This window comes from Scatophagus argus, chromosome 23 (genome assembly GCF_020382885.2).
Source record: "Scatophagus argus isolate fScaArg1 chromosome 23, fScaArg1.pri, whole genome shotgun sequence".
NCBI lineage: Eukaryota > Metazoa > Chordata > Actinopteri > Scatophagidae > Scatophagus > Scatophagus argus.
In genome coordinates, this window is record NC_058515.1 from 2994066 (window position 1) to 3015107 (window position 21042).

The 21042-nt window shown below is 40.5% G+C and overlaps 1 protein-coding gene across 1 annotated transcript in view; it reads left to right on the forward strand.

Annotated features, from left to right (window-relative positions):
- LOC124054226 (mitogen-activated protein kinase kinase kinase 11) overlaps positions 1 to 21042 on the forward strand; it is a 45208-nt gene that overhangs the window by 2997 nt on the left and 21169 nt on the right. Inside the window, exon 2 of the mRNA XM_046379946.1 lies at positions 17292 to 17472. Coding sequence (XP_046235902.1) covers positions 17292 to 17472 — 181 coding nt within the window. The remainder of the gene's footprint in view (positions 1 to 17291; positions 17473 to 21042) is intronic.

The window sequence follows — 21042 nt, forward strand, 5'->3', positions numbered from 1 at the left end:
CCGTCAACTGTTTCTCTTCTCATTTCCTTCTGCATGTGCTCACAGTTCCACCAAGGGTAAGCTATATGGCTAGTAATTTATTTTCACTATAATTTCATCCGTAAGTAACACGACAGAATGTATCATTATATTGGTCATGGGTGGCATACAGTTTCTGGAATGCAGCTATTTAAAAGTAAAAGTCTTTTCAGATAGGGATTACTAGAACAAAATTTTATCTAGTGAGGGTCTGCGGTCTAAATTGTGTCAGTTTAAGGGTAAGCAGAATGTCAAAATAAACCAGTGTGCAAATGTCTGGTAATCGTGCAACCCCAGTTTCAGTACAAATGAGAGCCATATTTTCACATTTTATTGGTTTTAGGGTTAACAGGGACAAAATACCAGCCTGGGTTCAGTTAGTCAGTGAGACATATAAAATCATAGCATCACACAAATTTGTGTTTTTGCATTTTCTAAATTCAAATCATGTCCACACGGCAGGAGTCGCACCCCTTTTAGTAACAAATTCTTATCCCTCATCTTTGGTTGGTTTGGGATGCCTCTTGCTCTGTATTTACAATATATCTCTCCTCCTCCATATTTTCTTGTCATCAGCTTAGAGGTGCTTTATCACCCGAAACTGTTGCTCTCATGTCACGTGAGAATAGTAAGCAGGGCTGCTGCCCAAATCACGCTCCCTTATGCAGCAGCCCTGATATGTAACATAGCCTGCCCAAGAGACACTAAGGGATAGCTCCTGCTGTGGAAATGGCATTGCTGTATTTCTGCCATCATATCACCCAACCCTAGTTTCACCTGTTGCTTATCTTCACCCCTGCATCAGGTTCTTTCCCAGTATGACTTCCCCACAGAAAAACTGTCCCCCGTAGCGCAAAACAAAGTGGAGTAATGTTAATATAGTGTTTATATATGAGGCAAGCCAAAGCCAGCACAGTCTCTCTCTCTCTCTCTCTCTCTCTCTCTCTCTCTCTGTCTCTGTTCATGGGGAGATCATATCACTCTCCCGCCTCCTCCTGCCTCTTGCTTTTTTAATTCTTCTCTGCATCTTTTGTACCTGGCTTGTTCCTACATGTCTCCATGCAACTACATCCTTGTTGTGCCACGGAGCAATATCCTGTTTGTGGTGGTTGTTGGGGGGGGGGGTTGTCATTTCAAAAGACGCTCTGTGTTTGACAATAATGTGCTGTGCTCTATGTGAAGTGCTGACAGGTTTAACACACAGGTGCAAGAGCATCTCAATGTAAGGGCATTATAAATGGGAAAAAAAAGTGCCCTGAAAGATGATGGGGCAGTGAAGTTTGAATGAACAATGTGTACTGAAGTATTAGTGGTAGGCCTCGCATTATGGTGTGGTGTCAGTTCCTCTGAATAATGGTGCAAGTTCTTCTTTCTGGAGCTGCCATTTTGCGTCAGCAGTTTGCAGTTATGTACGGAGAAATCTGTCCAAGAGACCTAGCGCTTTTCCAGCCATGGCCTCAAGTGGATTATAAAGCATGTGTTTATTGCCAGAAATGTAGAAAGCACTGACATAACAGTATAAGAGTTAGGTGATGTTTAGATGGTGAAAGTGACATCCAGCACATTACTGCATTAGCAAAAATACATTAAAAAGATGACTTTTGAGCACTATGGCCACCTGTTGCTGTGACTGATTAAGCTAAATGGTCAGTATAAACTAGAGCTAAAAGCTGCGGTTGTAGCTAATGACCAGCAGAGTGCTTTGGCCTGTTTGGAAGATGTTGATTAAACAGGATCATTGAGGAAATGGCGTGGTGAGGCATTTGGATCGAACCCAGAGGCAGTAACTGGCATTCTAGTAAATACAGAACGGAGAGAAGAGGAGCCTCTTTCTCTGACTTCTCTCTGTCTCTCAATCTATCTATCTATCTGTGTATCTAACTATCTATCTGTCTATCTGTCGATTTTTAGCAGTGTCTTCAGAATCTTGCAGTCATCTCAGTGAGTTTCCCAAGCTTTGCCACTCTGTAAGCCATACAGTCCTTTGCAGCAAACACTGACTCCTTTAAAAGGCCAAGTGAAAATAAATTGCATGTTTTTTTTTTTTTTTTCTGCTGCAGCATACAGATCTACACTGTGAAAGTGCGTGGCCTGTGCTATGTTATGTTCTTAGTAAAAATAATCTGCGTCAGAATGCAACATTTTAATTTATCGTTTATTTATTCTATTTTTTAAAATGCATTTTAATTAATCTTCAGTGGTCAGAATGCTGCTGTTTTATCCAATCATTTCCACCCATGTTGGCTGACACAGATTGACAGCCAGAGTCAGTGGTTCAAAACCTCAGACTTTGAATTGTGGCCCACATTTGCTTTATAACCAGTGTCTGCTTCTTATCTGTAAATAATGACACATGTCTTGCAGTACGCCTTGCTGTGCCAATCAAGTTTCCAAACAAACATCGAAGAAATCTGTACAGGCCAACCTCAATTCTGCAGGTTAGATGGCAAGTTTAGCTGTTAAATGGAACAGTCATTTGTCCTCTGTACTAGTGCGAGCAAATGTTGTGTTTCTTTGGCTTTTTTTGTTTTGTCACTACTTCCCTGTCAACTCATCTGTCAATCAAACACAAAACAGTCCCACCCACTCAGCGTCTTAAAGTTGAAATATGTAACAATTAGCCGCTTGTCGAATTCTCACTCCAAATATCACCAGAGTAACTGCTAACTGCTGCTATCTGTTTATGCTGTTAGCTGGTTAGCTCAGTTAGCTGTGTGATAATTCTCAATGGATTCATCTCTCCCTTTAATATTACCCACAGTAATGGGATTTATTTAACAACGATGATTAGTGCTGTTTTATATTTTCTGTAATTAAGATATCAACATATTTTCTTCCTTTCAGCTACAGTAAAAGTCAGTAATGGCCTCCAACAGCTCATTCAGTCCACCAGCTAGCTGCACAAAGCCTTCATAGACCCAAAAACAGCTATAGGCATCACCACATGCCATAAAACTGTGCAGAGGCTTTAGTTAGATCTGGTGGGGAAAGTGCCAAGCTAAGCACTTGCTGGGCTGGAACTCACAGGCTTTTTTTTTTCAGGAAGAAGCCACAGTTAGATCTTGGATCAACATGTCTATTTTTTTTTTTCCACAAGTGGACAAGCATCTGATACATCCCTCTACCAGCATGTTTTCATTCAGGGCCCCAGTGCCCCACACTGCAGTGTACTCAAAACATCCCCTGTATGTGTGTCTGAGTGTCCTGTTGGCTGGGTGTGTGTTGTTTCCATGTGTCTGGCGAACTGCCCTTATCACCACCACCCCCCCCTCCCCCTCCATTCAGCAGGGGGAATCGTGGGGGCAGTTTAAACATTTTAGCTATTTTGTGACTGTAGTGAAGGGAATGATAAAGTCTGACTGTGCACCTGTATTTTGTTAGGGCAGCCATATTATCATTTCACATGTGTAGTTTTGGTGATAAACGAGCCAAAAGCTCAGATTAGCTAGCCATTAGAGAAAGAGAACACAATATAAAATCTGCAGATTGAAATTTAGAAGTGAAGTATGTCAGTATGATTTGACTTTTGCTGTCAGTTTGCCGGTCAGATCATTTATTGGCTGCCTGTGGTGCAAAGTACTGTACTTATGTTCAATTTTGAAGTACTTGCATTTTGAATATAATCGTTATTTTTTTTGCTACTTATACTTCTACTCCACTACAGTTCAGAGGGAAATACTGTACTTTTTACTGCATTTCATAACTTGGTTACTAGCTTTTTTTTTTGTCAGATTCAGATTAATAAAATAAACATTATAATGGGGAGTTACAGATGAAGATAACACTTACTGATCCCGCTGGTGAAGTTGATAAGCTACGCAGAAGAAAATATCATTAATGCATGGATAATTATAATCCAGTAATATATATTATTCTGAAATGGGTCTTTTGTCCTGATTAGTACTTTTACTTTTGGTGCTTTAAGTAAAAATTTAACTACCAGACTTTAATTTGTAACACAGTATTTATACACACTGCTTTTACTTAAGTACAACATCTGAGTACTTGTGTAGAGAAGTTGTGCTGTGTCACTCAAAATAGCATGAAGATGGTATGTCGGGCCCAAATCCCATTTAATCTGTGTCCCAAAAAAGTTTACATGATAAAAGTGATCAGCAACATTCTGATCTGAATAAATATCCATGTTGTGACTCTTTATCCTCAGCTGTTAAACACCTTTATACTCTCTGTTTGAAAACATAGACTGTTAGGTCGTGCACTTAGTGTCTGTGAGATCACCCATAGGTGTGCTGCTTTCTGCTGCCTGGACTGTAACTGGTGCCAGATAATTCAAAATCGGGTGAAGGACAGCGCCTGAGTGGAGCGGACGATGGGGCCACGAGCCTCTTAATGATTTGTAGGAATCACTGCCAAGACAAACTGTAGAAGAACGGAAATTAAGGACTTAAGAAAAAATAAAAAACACTGAGGCGTGCATTTTACTCTGTGTGCTTTCGAGAAACTTCTGTTGGCTTAAATATTTAACCATTAAGCTTGTTGCTTGTGCCAACTACAAGGGACCACCTATCCATAAAGGGAAGTCAATAATTAATCTTGTTTGGGAAGAAAACCCACCCTGGGTCAGGCACCATCAAATGTGCCATTGTGTCATTATGCACTTATTTATATTAAGACACATAATAAGATTAAATATAGGATCCTTCTGTGCAGTGATGGAGACTCGAGTATGAACGTTAATGCTCAACCATGGCGTGATTCCATAAAAGTTGAGGTGCTGTGTAAGACATAAATAAAGCACATTGTAATCATTTGTAAATCCTTTTTTGACATATAATCAATTGAAAACAGTACAAAGACAATGTGTTTAATGTTTTACCGGTTTTTTATTTTTTTTTATTTTTATTTTTTTTTAATTTAATGCCAGCAACATGTTTCAAACAAGTTGGGACAGGAGCAACAAAAGAGTGGCAAAGTTGTGGAATGTTAAAAAACAAACACCTGTTTGGTAAACAGGTTCATTGGTAACAGGTGACTGGGTATGAAAGGGGCATCCTGGAAAGTCTCGGTCATTCACAAGACAAGGATGGGCTGAGATTCTTTGATCACTTTGTCAAACGCTTCGTTGAGAAAGGATGTTACTACTCCGTTCTCAGCAAACAAACCATCCTGATTGCATTCTGCTATTAATAACATTTTACACACAATATTTTTGGGGTAGTAAAATGTCACATGCGTTCCCCCGTTGATGCAATGCAGCTTCCCTGCTTCATCACACTCGACTCAGCTGAGCTACGCATGATGCAGAGCAAGCATGTTTATACAGCCTGCGTGTAGAGATCGGTTAAGTGCGATTTCTTCGTCGTTTTTTTCATCACTCTCAGATTGGCTGAAAGTCGATGCTTTAATGTAAAGAAAATGCGCAGGAAAAAAAAAAAACGATTTACTGCTGTAGCAATAAGCTACAGCTGCTGTATGTTGCAGAAAATACAGTGAAGCAGCAGTGAGCTCCGAACACCAAAGAAGGAAACAAAATATAAATAAAAATGAGGAACTTGTGCGTTGATGTTGATACTGTAGTGAGATCTGTCAGTAATACACAGTGAATGAATCAAAATATGTCATCGGGAATTTTGTCTCTCGGACTCTCAGTTTAATTACTCTGTGTCTGTGCTTTCAGACTTAAGTGAATTTCTCAACTAGCTCACAACTTTTGACTCGTGTCACCAAGAAGAACAACTTCCCGCATAGCTTAAGTATTTCATTCAGCAGGAGGTGTAAGATCAAATGTCAGGTGTGGGAGGCCTGGCTATATTGTTTCCCGGCTGTCTTTTTTCGTTGTTTTTGGAAAAAGACAGACAGGCAGGCAGATTAAAGAATCAGTCATCCTCAAATCAAAGAATCAAAGATCCACGGCTGCACCTTTGATTGCAGAGGAGTGTAGATTGAAGATTTTATAGATTCACACGTGAGTGTGTACTGGATTCAGCTGTAGGCTTTTCATGGCTATTTCTGATAAGAGTGTTTTTTTTAGATCAGATCTTTCAGAAGCTGATTTTTTTTTTTTGTGGTATCTTGAGTTTGAACTGATTCATTGTCCTCTAGATGAGGTTCAAAGTGATTTAATCCATGTTTAGCAGTTAAATAACATACTTATTTTCTTTCATTTTCTTCTGAACACTTCTCTGGGCACTCATGTTGCTTTCAGTGCTCACAGCCCATCATTTCAACTGATATCTTCTTCAGCATTACACTCCTGAAATAACAATTAATCACTCACACTTCAGCTGAAGCCTCAGCTCTTTTACTCAGCACTTAAGACATCATTACTCACAATTTAACTTCTTACATTTGTTTTGTAAAAGATGCTGAGTTTTAAAAACCTTGTGGAGTCCCGTGTCTAACTGATGCACCTGTGATCTGCTTTCCTTGCAATCTCCCTTCATATAATGCTAGCAGAAATGAGGGTTTTAGGCAGGAATAGCTCTTACACTGTATAGACAAAAGTATCCAGAGACAATAAGGGAAATCTTATTGCTTCAGCATACCAAGACATTTTGGACAATGCTATGCTTCCTGTTTGTGACAGAAGTTTGAGGAAGGTCCCTTTCTATTCCAGCGTGACTGTGCCCCAGTGCACAAAGCAAGGTCCAAAAAGCAAAAAAATGGTTAGATGAGTTTTGTGTGAAGGAACTTGATTGGCCCACACAGAGCCCTGAACTCAACCCCGTCGAACACCACTGGGATGAACTGGAACGGAGATTGTGAGCCAGGCCTTTTGGTCCAACAACAGTATCTGACCTCACTGTTGTTTTACTGCATGAATGGGCAAAAATCCCCTCAAAAAATCTTGTGGAAAGCTCTCCCAGAAGAGTGGAAGCTGTTACAGCTGCAAAACTGCCTGTGTATTTAGAATGTGATATCATTAATGTCCAAGTTGGTGTAATGGTCAGGTGGCCCAATACTTTTGTCTATATAGTGCACTTGAAGGTCTGTTTATGCATCTTTTGGTGTGGGTTACCAAGGAGATATTAGCTGTAGAGATGTGAAATATAACAGAACTAGATAACGCTTCACAGTTGCATGTAGGAACAGTTTTCTTTCTGCTGCTACACCATATCACGCAGAGGGAAATACCTACATACTCATGGACAAGATGCTTGTGCTCATGACAGGGCGGGATGTAAACATTAACGGTGTCCTCCTTGGATGAGCTGTAAGCTAATTTAGTTACCTTAGTTGGAAAATGGAAAGAAAATGGTTCCTATATAAAAAGCTACTCAACAACAAGATCTGTCAAGATCTTCTTGATTAACCCGGTGCCATCTAGTTCCATTATATCAGAGAGAATACAGGCTTCTTCACAGCTTTTTAAATTTGACATGAACTATCCCTTTAATGCTGTATATCGACACCATATATCCTGTGTCTCCACAGATAATATACACTATATAGTATAGGTGCAAAATGAGATGTGCTCGCACAATGACTATTATACTACCCGTGCTTAGTCATGAAAGCAGTTGAGTGTTGGTGTGTGTGTGTGTGTGTAGTCAGAGGTGGAAGAGTGAGGGGGAAGAACAACAACTAAAGGGAAACAGGAGAAGAAAAAAGCAGACACCGGAGGGGTCAGAGCACACAGGAAGCAGAGAGGTTTCCAGAACTCAGCCAGAGTGAAATCTGTTCTTCTGTTTTCTCTTCTGCAGAACTGAACTACTGTCATTCTCAGCCTGGCCTCTTTTTCTCCACACAGATCATGAGACGGTTCCCATGCAAATGAGCAAAAAATAAATAAATAAATAAATAAAAAAAATGCACTTGTACTTGTGGAAGACCAAAATGGTTAGGAGGATTCAGACATGTTTATTTGTTCAGTGTGAGGAATGTTGTTCAACACTGTAGTAAAGATTGTTGACATTGTTGGTGTTGGTATGTTGGAGATTTGGTGGAGCTTTTGGGTGATTGGATGTATAAGACATGGACATGGGGAAGTGTGTTTTTCTTGAATGCTTGAAAGAGATTCTTTTGTAATGTTTCTTTCTTTTGGCATGCATGTATATGTTCAGTATTGCTTTTCTGTATTGACAGCTTTCTAATACAGCATGTTTCTAATACGTACATGCATGGCTGTCCCTGGTGTTTACGCACTCAACCAACCTTTACTGCCACGAGACAGTCGTTCACTGCCTGACATGAGAGTGAAAACGAAAACTGAAAAACTGGACTATTGAATCAGATGAACAAATGGTTAAACGGTTGATTTATTTATTTATTTTTTTCCAGAAAGCAGTCAAGCTACAAACACAACACAAATGGCGTCACATCAGACAACATGTACTTGTGTTTGCACCTATCTACAGTGTGTGTTGCCATGTCTGATTAATGTCATTATTATAGCTCTGTTGTTTGAGCCAACTATTGTATAGCATGTGCTATGTAGGCCTAATAGTAATTGGTTTATGTTGTAGCAGAAAGTGGACACACTCAAGTAAAGTATCACAGTACCCCAAAATTGTGCTTAGGCACAGTACTCGAGTAAATGTACCACTGGCCACATGCTGCAGTAGACCAAAAGGATGACCCACGTTCCAATTTATTTTGAGTTGGTAAAACAATGAATAATTGAACACCAAACAGAGCAGTATCTTTGCTGCATTATGACTGCAGACTGATTTTTTTAAAATGGAAGACTCCCCTTGGTTGCCACTTCTACATTTGTGGGGTTTTTTTTTTTTGCAAGAATTCTGTTAAAAGTTATTTAACCAGACCAACAAGTGAAACTTCTTTGCCTCTAGTGTTAATTTAAAATCATGACTTCAGTTCTGCCTGACAGATATATTAAGTCTATAAAAAGTGCTCTAATGTTCATGTAAGGTCACCCCTGATCACAGGCAAATGTCAAGTGATAGCATAGCAGGGACATTTCCAAGAACCCTGGAAACTTTTCAGTGACGCCGGAATTGTTTCCTGCACGTTGACCCAAGTAATTTAGCAAATTTAGTTCCTGGCTCACAAAAGGTAATTTGGAGATGTAGGAGTTTACTGTAGAGTCACCAATATGTGTTATTATGCCTGTAAACTAACTATATGTGCTCATTTATATTCCACAGTACAGGCAGTATGTTTTCTTTTGTACCCAGTTGTATCATATGTATATCCTCAGAAATTCAGGCCCCCCCTCCACCTGTATCTTACTGCCTTGACCTGAGAGCCTCTGGAGTGAACCCTGTAATGACTCCCATGTCTGAGTTTGTGAGGAAATGCTACTAATGAAGGTTAAATTTCAACACCTCAGCAGTGGAGGCTTGTTAATAAGTGACCGTTTTCAGGACCTCACAGCTCTTTACCTGGCACCGCATACTTTGCACAGAGAATCATTTATAACCCCCTCTGACAGCCTTAATGTGGGTGCCCAGAAACAGAATATTCCCTTGTGAGTAGTGAGTGTTGGAGGGTGTGTTTCAAACCGTCACTCTTGTGATGATTAGCTTGTTGCTTGTGTGCCACAATGTGCTTCACAGAAGCAGGTTTGCCTGCTCATAAAGCCAAGTTTGTTTTTCTTCTCTTCTGCTACACTGTAATATACTGTAATCAGTGGTTGTTTATAACTTGAATGCTTAATATTGAATTTGTCACACTGTCTCTTATAAACCATGTAGGACCAACGCACTGTCTGGAATCTAGCTGAATCTGATCAACGCAGCAGGAAAGTGCTACCACTACTTTGAAACATTATCTGATATCTTTCATAAGGAAACAGTACGTTTGTTAATGTGAGGATTCTGTCCTGCTTCCCTTTAGGAAGCAGCCCAACAGTTAAAAGTTCAGTGTGTTGCATTTAGTGACATCTAGAGGTGTGGTTGCAAATTGCAACCAACTGAATAGCCCTTGCCTCACCCTCTTCTACGATGACTGAGACCTGGGGCCTCAGTAGAAATAAGGCTCATTAAAGGTAACAAAAACAACAATTCTTAGTTTCTGGTGATTATACACTAATGAAAACATGATTATGAGTATTAGTCCATTTATATGCCATTAGGTCCCCTAAATCCTACGCACTAGGACTTAAAGGCAGTACATTTGTTACTGACTTAAATTAGGTAATGCCGACTTCGAGGTGAGACCAGATGAACCCGATCAACGTTTGCCAACAGCAGAACACGGAGAGCGTCTGCTATCAGATGAGTCATTTTAAGTGTATCGACAGACTCCTCCATCCAAAGTGAAATAATAAACCGTGTTATAATAAATCAAAACTTCAGATTGTAATGACAGCACTTTGTCATGGAGAGTGAACGTGAAAGGCTCTTCAACTGGAGTCATCAGTTTATCTTGCGTTAACATCAAATGAGAAAGAACTGCCACCTGAGACTGATTGTAGAACCCTCTGTTCACAACAGTCAGTGAGTCATGGCCTGCTTGGTAGTCACCGATGTTGCCTAAATATTACTCTTGGCGAACAACACTTTGTGTGCCCCTTAGCTGAGACGAGCTGAGCGAGTGCTAGTTTCGTCTTCTGCACTATGATTATGCCCTATCACTATCTCTCTCTCTCTCACTCACTCACTCACTCACTCAGCGACTGCCTGGTCAGAGATTGCCAGACTGTCAGCCTATGGCCTTGTCCCTCAGGGGACAAAGCTCCCGTTCTTCCTGGGGAAAGCCCCCACCCTGCCGGAATTCTCTCTTCGCCTACGGGTGCAGGGCCGGGAGGGGGGGGGGGGCAGAGGAAGGTAGAGAGAGCATATAGAGGCCTAGGTTCAACTAGGCCTCTCTATGGGTGTTTACAAGCCAATATAGGTTTTTTTTTGTTGTTTGTTTTTTTTGCTTTGCACTGAAATTAAATGCATTTATAATAATAAAATGGGGTATTTATTTTTTAAGATATTTTTTTTTAAGTCTCTTATTTTTGCCTGACTTTCTGGCTTGAAAAATTAACCCAGAATGTCAGATTTATGGTCCCATCAGTCATTATCTGCCTAATACACACTGATATATAAGTTCAGCCCTACCTGAGATTGGACTGAGTGAGGGATGATGGCATGCATGAGAAATGTGGTGAGAGATGGAGATGCAGCTCCAGCGTCAAATTATAGAGAAAACATAATTAAGCGAGGTGCAGAGTGAAGGGGCGGAGAGCGTTGTTGGCATTGTGGAGCTGACTTTTGCGTCTGGCATGTTAACGTGACAGGAGGGGAAGATTGTCCTGCAACTGAAAGGTTACACCCTCTATCACTGCATGTAGTGTATTTTCAGCACCAGCCATATGCCCTCTAAAACAACCTTGACCCTTTGCAAGCTTTTGCTCTTGGCATGTCAGATCCCTGTAGATGTAAGTGACTGTTTGCTAAGCCCCCTGTAGTTACTGACTGTCAATTTAGAACCATAACAGTAGCAAGTTTAGCCCTTGAAATTCAAGTAGGGTAATGTTTGAAACAGATAGACAATAGCAGGCTTATTATATCTAGCTTTAATATAGATTTTGCTTGTTGAAACTCGGAAAGTATCAAGAGCTGAATTCCTCACAGGACACAGGGCAAATAATACAAAGTAGTTCTTATTAAAACATGTGATCTGGAACCCTTTAAATCAAGTTAGTTAATGATGCGGCCCTTGGCCTTCCAAGTAACTTTTCGTTGTTAGATTCTAGGGTCGGACGATACAGATGAAAATTTTATCACAATGAAATGTTTCATTTCAGTTGATATAGATAATTAATAGTAATTTTTAACAACCTATTTTTAAATAAATTAATTGCTTAACAAGGGCAAAAAAACCCCCCAAAAAAACGTTGAATTTAACCACTTAAATTTTAACCACCTTTGGTTTACCTGTTTTTTAAGAGTCCTTTTTTAATACACTACAGTCTATTTTTTATTCTGTTTTTTCTTTTGCGTTCTGGAGGGACGCTTTCACTGCTCTATGTACTGCACATGCGTAGTTGTAATTACATCTAAAGCTCTTTGAATCCTTGAATGAGTGTAACAACTTGCAGATTTGTCACGTGTGTTTGCCTTTAATTGTGCTATTCCAACTGACATATTCATGTGATTACTGCTTCTCATACAACCCTGTCTGTGGATGATTATGAAACTTCTAAATGCCAGCGTTAGTCACCAACGGCTGAATGAAGTGGCTTTTGCTAGATTCAGTCCAAACCAAAAAAACATTAGGCTGCGTTTTACTTAATGTTGTGGATAACAAATAGACTTAAGATTCCTGTTTAATGACATGTGAAGAATGTGGGGAGTGTAAATAATCTGGAATAAGATGGTTATTTGTCAGGTAAGTCAGGTAAGTTTATGTTAGACCAACCCTGGAAAATCCCTGATTTTAGCTAATCTTACTGTTGCAGGGTTGAGTCAGTTCAAGCACCAAACTCAAATTTAGGCTGCTGCTGGTAAGAGTCATGTCTTCAACTGACACACTCTTGTATCTGAACAACAAACAATGCCAAACAGAGTCCTGTTGCCATGGAGATCTGTAGTGACATTGTTGGTTTTTGCCTCTCTATCGGGAAGACGTTCTGTCTGGGCAAGACTGATCAAGTCGTGATACTCGTCGTTATCCTTTGAAAGAGAGTTGGGCTTCCTGCTCTGTTTACCACTTTTGTTAACACACCTCCTCAAAATGTGATACCAGGTGGGAGATGATGAAGATAAGAGTCCTGTGTATCCTTTTTTTTGCAGAAGCCCATTAGAATTTCTACAAATCCAAATTCAGAAGGTCCGGATCTTTTTCATTTTGTAGTAATCCTTGAAATTCTGACATCCTACAATACACTGCTTACATGTGAAGGACCTCAAGCTAGTTGTGTTAGTGCTTTTTCTATAGCTTTGTCCACTTGAAGGTCATTAAATGTTTTTTTTTCCCCCCACGCTGGAGTTCTCTTGTCTACACTTCAGCACACTTCTTAAAACTTCTAAGCTTTTCAGTACAGTTTTGAAGATGTCAGCAGCAAACATAATGTTATTTGGGTCAGTGGTTGATTTGGACACAGTGTGTTGCAACATGATGTCCAGTAAGCAGCTGACTAATGTGGCAGTTGTCATTGGTATGATTGTGGTGGAAAGAGGAGGAAGGCTGGATAAGGTTGAACTGTGGATGCACTTGTTCTGCCTCAGCTCAGGAAGTGGAAGAAGAATGTGGTGTTTATGTGTGCTGAGAGTGCTAAAACACGTTCTTATGTGGATTTGCATGTTTGTTTCCATGCTTGGTTGCATGTAAGTGTGTGCATAGATGGGTGTTGTGGACCCATTTGTGCATGCATGAGTGTGTTTACAGGTAGGCTTTATCTTTCCCATACGTGCAGAGACATTTACATTCATGTACTGTATATGTCATGAAACAGTTAGAAACCTGTTATGTGTGTGCTTGTTGGCCTAAAATAAATCTGTCCCCGTGTGTGTGTGTGTGTGTGGGTGAATGCACTGGTTTAAGATAGGCCTGTGGCCAAAGACTGTTATTTTGCCCAGCGTACAGCACTCTGTACTTAAACCTATTAATATCACAGGATGGGTAGAATGCAAGTCTGAACATCTGAACAGCCCTCTGAAATTATGAGGACTTTCCAAAAAATGTCCTCACTGTATCGGTTAAAAAGTTGTTAGCAAGTTAAATCACGCACTCATACTCACGTACGCATAAACACACAGAGACTTAATGACACTGTGCCACTTTTCTGAAATTCATTTAGCGTGTTTTATTGATGCTTGGTGCGCAGGGTTCGGTTCGGGTCTCAGACCAGGCAACCCCACTGCGACGACAACGCTTCAATGAGCCGCACATCGCCATTGTTACACCATGCAACGATGTCATTGTACATTTCTGTTTGAGTTTGGACAAGCAAATAACAAAACACGTATTAATCTGTGAGTTCATGTTAGAGTCAGTCTTGCCATTTCCCCATGCTTCCTGTCTTTATGCTAAACTAGGTTATCTATGTCCTGAGTCACTGTATTTAAAACACAGTTATGAGACAGATGTTCTCATCTCATCTCACAGAACGCACATGAGCATATTATGTTATTAAATCTTTTTGCTCCAATATGCATTAGCACAAAGAACAACCATAGCCTAGTCACTGACCTGCAGTGAGTCAGACAGGAGTGCTGCACTGCATGGCCATGCCCTTTATGCTCAAACAAATCAGACTAATTCATTTTGCCTCAGTTTGAGTGTAAAGTTGCAAATTGGATCTAAATATAAAGGCGAGTCTTAAAATCGACACATGTAGACTGATACATCATGACAGTGTGGACACATATGATGACCCAGTATGCTGTATGTCAACACTTCCGTTCTCTCTCTCTCTCTCTCTCTCTCTCTCTCTCTCTCTCTCTCTCTCTCTCTCTCTCTCTCTCTCTCTCTCTCTCTCTCTCTCTGTTCTCACACCTCTGTTTGCTTTACCGCAGCACCTACGCTTCCCTCGCATCTCTCTCTGTTGGCGTCTGGTGCCGTGTGATCCCTCTTAACCTCAGTTTCCTAAAATAGTGCTCTGCTTATTGTGCACTATGAACAAACAAGAGGGAACAACCAAATGGGTGTTGGCTATTTTTTTTTTTTTTTTTTTTTAAGTTAAAGGAAGGTCCCCCCCTCACCGGAGGCTGATGGGTCGATCACTTCCTGGAAGTGGGGTCACGGTGCAGTGAGCAAGCAGACTGTTGGAAATAGGGGTGACTGACCGGGGCTTGTTTTCACCAGATGCTGACCAGCGGGAGGACAAAAGAAGTGGAGCAAGGGATCAGGGCCTGCTGCAGTAAATATCAGCACCCGCTCCACCAGCTCTTCCCTGAGGGCCTGCGAAATTGACAGAAACAATGACTCAGCTGTAGAATGGACAGAAATCGATTTTCTGCAAAAAGGTTAAATGAGCGGGCACTTTTTTTTTTTTTTTCCTAACCGCCGAGGTTGTTTTTGTTTTGGCCATTGGCTACTTTTGCTTATTGTTTGTGCCGTCTCCTCAAGGCAGAAGTAAAACTAAAAGACTCCATTAATTGTCTCTCTTTGTACCTGTCATCGTCTTTGAGACTATGGAAGGTATCTGCACGTGTGACATCAGAAGTGGGTGAAATTGTTGTGCAAGTACATTATGAAAGTCTCGTCTCTCCTTCAAGACTCTCTCTCGCTCACACACACACACACACAGTAGACAGAATAGACAACACAACCTCTTGTGATGCATTCCTTTGTGACGTCAAACTCGCTGCCTCTGGGCTACGAGGCTCAGCACAGGATGTCTGAGAGAGAGAGAGAGAGAGACACAAAGACAGAGACAACAAAGAGGGAAAAAGAGAAAATCTTTCATATGCATAGAAGAAGATAAATTTTCATATTTGTGTGGTTAGAGAAAAGAGAGACTGGAGAAAATAGATTTTTCAGTGCCAGACACAATCAAAAGAAGAAAAAAAAAAGGAAAATAGCGCCAAGCCCAGAAAGTCGGAAAGTGACTGCAAATAGCAGGAGCCTTACTTCCCTATAATAAGTCAAATTCTTTGCTGCTTCTCCTCCCTGCATTTGACGGCCAGCCTTGCCCTGAATGATGCCCGGCCTGCCAGCAAATGGAAAGAGAGGCACAGCTGCCGATCATACTGAGACATGTGATACGGAGTCACACCGCAGCAACCAGCATCCTCAGCGTTATATTTTCATAGAAACAAAGCCCTCCTATGCCGTGTGGTTGCGCTACACTGGCTGGTTACCAAAAGTGTTTACTTTTAGCTTATTACACTTTGCAGTGTGTATATTTTTTGTCTATGTTTAGTGGCCCGTCAGTCAACTATATCTGATTGATCCATACATTTAAAATGATCATCTCAAACATAACTTACAGAGACTCTTCGAGGTTTTATGTATTCATTGATTCATTTATAATTAGTGGAGGTGGTTCGATCTACTTTATTTCTTCATTAAAACTGCATCATTGTTCTTCTTTTATCTCAAGTGAAGGTCGCTCAGACGAAAACGGTTTTCTTCTTACATTAGCTAAAACTTCAACTTTTGTCATTGTGACACATTTAATGGACTGTGTTTCACATAGTGCTTTCTGTCTTGTTTTGCAGCAAGGGCATATTAAGACCGCACAGTATATTCCTTTGTTGCAACTTCATGTTCTCCCCTCAGAAAACATGAATGGATAATCAGTGCCGTATTCGCAGTACCATGGTATGCGGTGTACTTGCTTTCATGAGAGGCTGCATGACTATTTTTATGAACGACAATTAAAACGTGTCCGAATTATTTCTTTAGTCTTGCGTCAGTCTTGCGTTGCAAAACAGACATGCAACTTAGAATACAACCCTGTGAGTGCATAGATAACACGCGCGGTAACCTACAAGAACCCGATTCAGATTTGGTAGTCGGATGCACATCAGTTGTCTCGTGATGGACGTGATATAGGTGTGATGTTAAGGTACAGGTAGGATGAATATCACTGTGCCTTTTTAAAGGGGTAATGTTGTTTGGGAGTTGGCTTAGCACACAGCTGACAGTCAGTTTGGCAGGTTTGTAATTCTCCTGTGCTTTGGCAAGTGTAGTTCTATAATGCTAATTTTGTATTTGTTATGCAGTTGGGACATTTTGGGCAGTACTGTGATCGACGTCTGTGGTGAAAATTTTGGGTGGTTTTTCACATGACAGGGCAGAATTGAAATATTTTTCAATGTTAAATGAGCAATAATGAAATAAATGGTCATTTGAACAGCAATAATTATTCTTCACACACATCCCAGTTTATAGGTTTATTTATATATTTTGCACAAATTATTCATATGATTATTTCATAATGTCTTTTTTATTTATTTAAAATTATTTCTGTAACTGCATCACAATTAAAGCCTTCATATGACCTTGGCTTGGCATGCAAACAAAATCACGCTGTGTATTTTAACAAGCCTGTACAATTAGGATATTTGTTTTAAACTTTGCAGACAGTCACCTAAGGAAAATTTCATTTTCTGTTTAAAACGGGGGCAGAGATTTATGTGTAAAAGTATTTGCACTCAGTGAAATGCCAGTGAAGTCTGTCAGAGGAAGCATGGAAATGTACTTCACCATCACTGTTAGCTCGGTTTGCAGTGGTCTGAAAAGCAAGAGAAAGAGGAAGTAAGAAATAGGGCATTTGTGAATGTGTGCACTGACGACTAAGCTCAGTCTTACATTACTTTTTTTTCCCCTCAGTCACGAGCAAGAAAATCACAAAAGTACTCTTTGCAGTGATGCATTTCATTGAATTTTAGTCACTCAGCACATTCAGCTTATCCGTATTTCTTTCTTCACTTCTTACCTACTTTTCCTTTTTTTCTTTCCTCCTCCAGTTCTTTTGGCCGAGCCCATAGAGAATGAATGTATGGAAGGTTTGACATTGAAGATCACAGACTTTGGCCTGGCGAGAGAATGGCACAAGACCACGAAGATGAGCACTGCTGGCACCTACGCCTGGATGGCCCCTGAGGTCATTAAGTCCTCCACCTTCTCCAAGGGCAGTGACGTCTGGAGGTGGGTGCTTTGTGTGTGTTTCTTATTCACTGTGCCCTTCATTATCTCTATGAGTAGGGGATACGGGCTGAGTCACAGCATCTTAAAGGTATCTAGATTTTGGGAAACTCATTTGCTTTATCACTGAGATACAAGGTGCCCTTTGTTTCCTGGAAAGACCCATGTTGGAATTCTACACTCCCCTGTTCTAGGGTAAACTTTGCTACCTTTTAATGCATATATGTAGCATATTTGGCTATAATACAGTGCATACATTTCCAGAGAACTAACACTGTAATGTTAACTAGAATAACCAGAATTTTTTAAAATTGTCTTGATAAAGAGCCAATCAATAAAGGATTAAAGGTTCAATTAGTGTGATCTTGTCATAGTCCTTGGAGGAGCTGCTGTAAATCACCTCCATACTGTATATTCTCTGTCGTCCTAACTCAGCTAAAGCTATGGCCAAAGATAACAACAGCAAAACAGTATAGAGAGCGCAAATTAGTGGTTGCTCTGGTGATGTACTGTCCCCTATGTTTTTGGAGCTATCTTTCGAATTCAAGTTCCTTCAAGAGTAACAGTTCCCAGATTAAAGGCACCAATCTCTGATACAAGTCGCTAGCTGATTAATACCAGTGTTTCTGTGGTGATGGAGAGATCTCTACATGAGGGGATTTACAAAGTTTGTTGGTTGATTTCACAAGCGCGTGTGGCATAAAAGGCTTTTTGATGAGGTTGAAATCACAGAAACATTCGCTTTCTTGTTCCTCTAGAAACTAACGGTCTACCGTAAGAGCTTTTATTTGCCAGGAATTATGAGGTAGCTTGGCAGGTAGTTTTAGATGTTTCTCTGCTCCAGCACACCTCATTTAAATGAATGGCTTGTCATCATGCTTCTGCAGAGTTGGATGACAAGCTGATCATTTGAACTTGGTGTGTTGGAGGAGGGAGACATCTAAAACATGCATTGCAGGCACAGCACAGTGACCAATAAGGTATAATTCCTTCTGCGTCACGCAGAGCATGAACCCCAGCCTTACCTTGGCTTCACACTTTGACCCTATGAAAGAGTCAATCACCAGGGTTGGATGTAAATGCAAAATACCAAGAAAAAATTCTGAGAGTTTGTCTTCTTTATCTAGACAACACAAAGATGTTGATAATTTATTTCTTCACATCTCTATTTCTCACTGACTGCAACATTTTACATGATGTAGATTTCAAATATTGCAAATAATTCATTTTTTGAGATACAATCCTCAAATTTTCCGCACTTCATCGACCGTGATCTCGGTATTTTAGATTTCAGATTTGTAGATTATCATTTCAGATTGGGTCATTACAATTCTGTTCAATTGGATTTATTTATATAGCGCAAAACAAAAGTTATCTCGTGACGCTTTCCAATTAGAGCAGGTCTAGACTGTACTCTTTAATTTAATTTGCAGATAATTAGCAGTATTACATTTTGATGTCGGTCATTTTGGTTGAAGTTGCAAAGTTGTAGCACATACAGCTGATTTGTTGGGATTTTTTTTTTTTTTTTTTTTTTTCAGTTTCAGATGGTTGCTGTAGCACCACCATCAGGTCTGTTAGCGCACAATACAAGCTGAGGAGGCAAAGTTTGGTTTATTTTCCCACATGGGAAGGTAGATTTCATAATAACAATAATAATAAGCAGAGCTGTGGTCCCAAATTATTAAAAATAAGAAAAAGGGAAACCTTGTTAGAGACCAGTGTGGTGTGGAGTTAATATGGAGCCATGTTTACAACTGTAGGACAAGAGCAAAAGCCTGTTCACCTCTCAGAGCAAAGCAAAAGATCAAGCATTAAACCACTGCATCTTCTTTAAAGGTGCACTCCACCAAATTTGTACATCTAAGTCAGCTTACTTGTCATGACCTTGACCTCTATACTGCTGGCTAAAAGTCAGAATATTTTGACATCTCCTGCTTTTATTTTGACCATTTGTCTCTTTCAGTCTCTGCCTTTTGCTGACCTCCTCAGCTGGATAGTGGATGTGGTGTGGGGGTCCTTGGGTAGAGAACATGACAGAAATAGAGGGTTCAAAGTGCAGGGAAGAGATGGTGGGAGACAAAGTGATGAAGAGATGGATGAACAGAGTGATGGATTGCAGCAAGGCTGCTGCAACCATGTGATGGAGTCTCTTCAAAGAGCTGCTCTGTGCTTTGTTGTGGGACATGTGTACTGCACACTGTCCTATTGTCTCCAGTACAGACAGAGAAGAAGGCCACACACTAGACCTAACCACAGCCCTTTATCTGAGGACAGCTTTGTGTGTGTGTGTGTGTGTGTGTGTGCATCCACATATCTATGTGTTTGGCCACATCCAAACAGAGAGAGGAGTTCCTTGAATATGGTTTGTGGTTCTGTAATAGTGACTTAAACAACTGTGTGATTTGTTGGGGGGGGGCGACTCGTGATAGCTTTTAAGAGCTGTATGCGAATTTGCATTTGGAATGAAGCAGACATGTGAGTTGAAAAAAGATAACTAATTTGCTAAAGCAAAAACACATTTATGGCTTTGCTGTGTTGTGGTTATTGCAGTTACTCCCATATTCTGTGGTTTAATTTTAATACTGTTGATTTGGACCGTTTCATTCATACTTAAGCGGTTCTTTGCAGCCCATACTGAGCCTATGTGAAACCAATTGAGCATGCTGTTACAAGAACCTTTTTGAAAGCGTCCTTGAGAACATCAAAAAGGATATTACTGTGGTGCAAACTACTTAAGGAATTTTCTGGTACATTAAAGAACCCTCTTTAGTAAGAGTGTACGGTTTCTTTTACTGCCCTAATGGGCTCATTGCCATCTCAGTATCTCACAGACACATCCTCTCAGTGTCCAACTCCCGCGTCTATCGACAACAAACCCACGCAAGCCCATTTTCAGAGCAATCTCTACACAATCTGGAAAACAGCAAAATGAGTGCGTAGCTGCTTGGCAGGCAGGCAGCCCTGTTCTGAATAAGAAGGGTAATCTTTATTCTACTTTTCTTTTTCATCTGTCCACAGCCGCTCGTCTCCAAAGCCGCCACACGGAGACGACGACTGCCTTAGGGCGAGCCGACGAGCAGCGTTTCTGCACAGTCACAGTGTGTGGAAGTTGTAATTAAAGAACTAAATAAAAAAAGGCTGCGGCCTGAGCTCTCCACTTAGTGAGCCTCCACAGTGCGTTCAGTCAGGTCCAGGCGAGGGCTAATTGACAGTGTGGGAGATCCAAGTCCTACGCCACGCTTCATCTTCTTAGGACACAGGGCTGCTCCCATTGTGTGGGCTCAAAAGTCTTGTGTGTGTATTTGTGTATTTGTGTTTGTACAAGTTTTACATGCATGAGTTCACATTGCTTTGCAAGCACGTTTCATCAAGCAAAAATATTCCACTGCACAAATGTGTCTTAGTTCTGTACTGTCAGTGCTATGACTGCTAGTGTGTAATGCCCTGTTCAAAGCAAGAAGTAGGGTTAAAGGAGCAGTACCACCCAAAAATGGAAATTTAATCTTTAGCTACTCAACCCCATGCTGATAGAAAGTCAGGTGAAGTTTCTTAGTCCATAAAACATTTCTT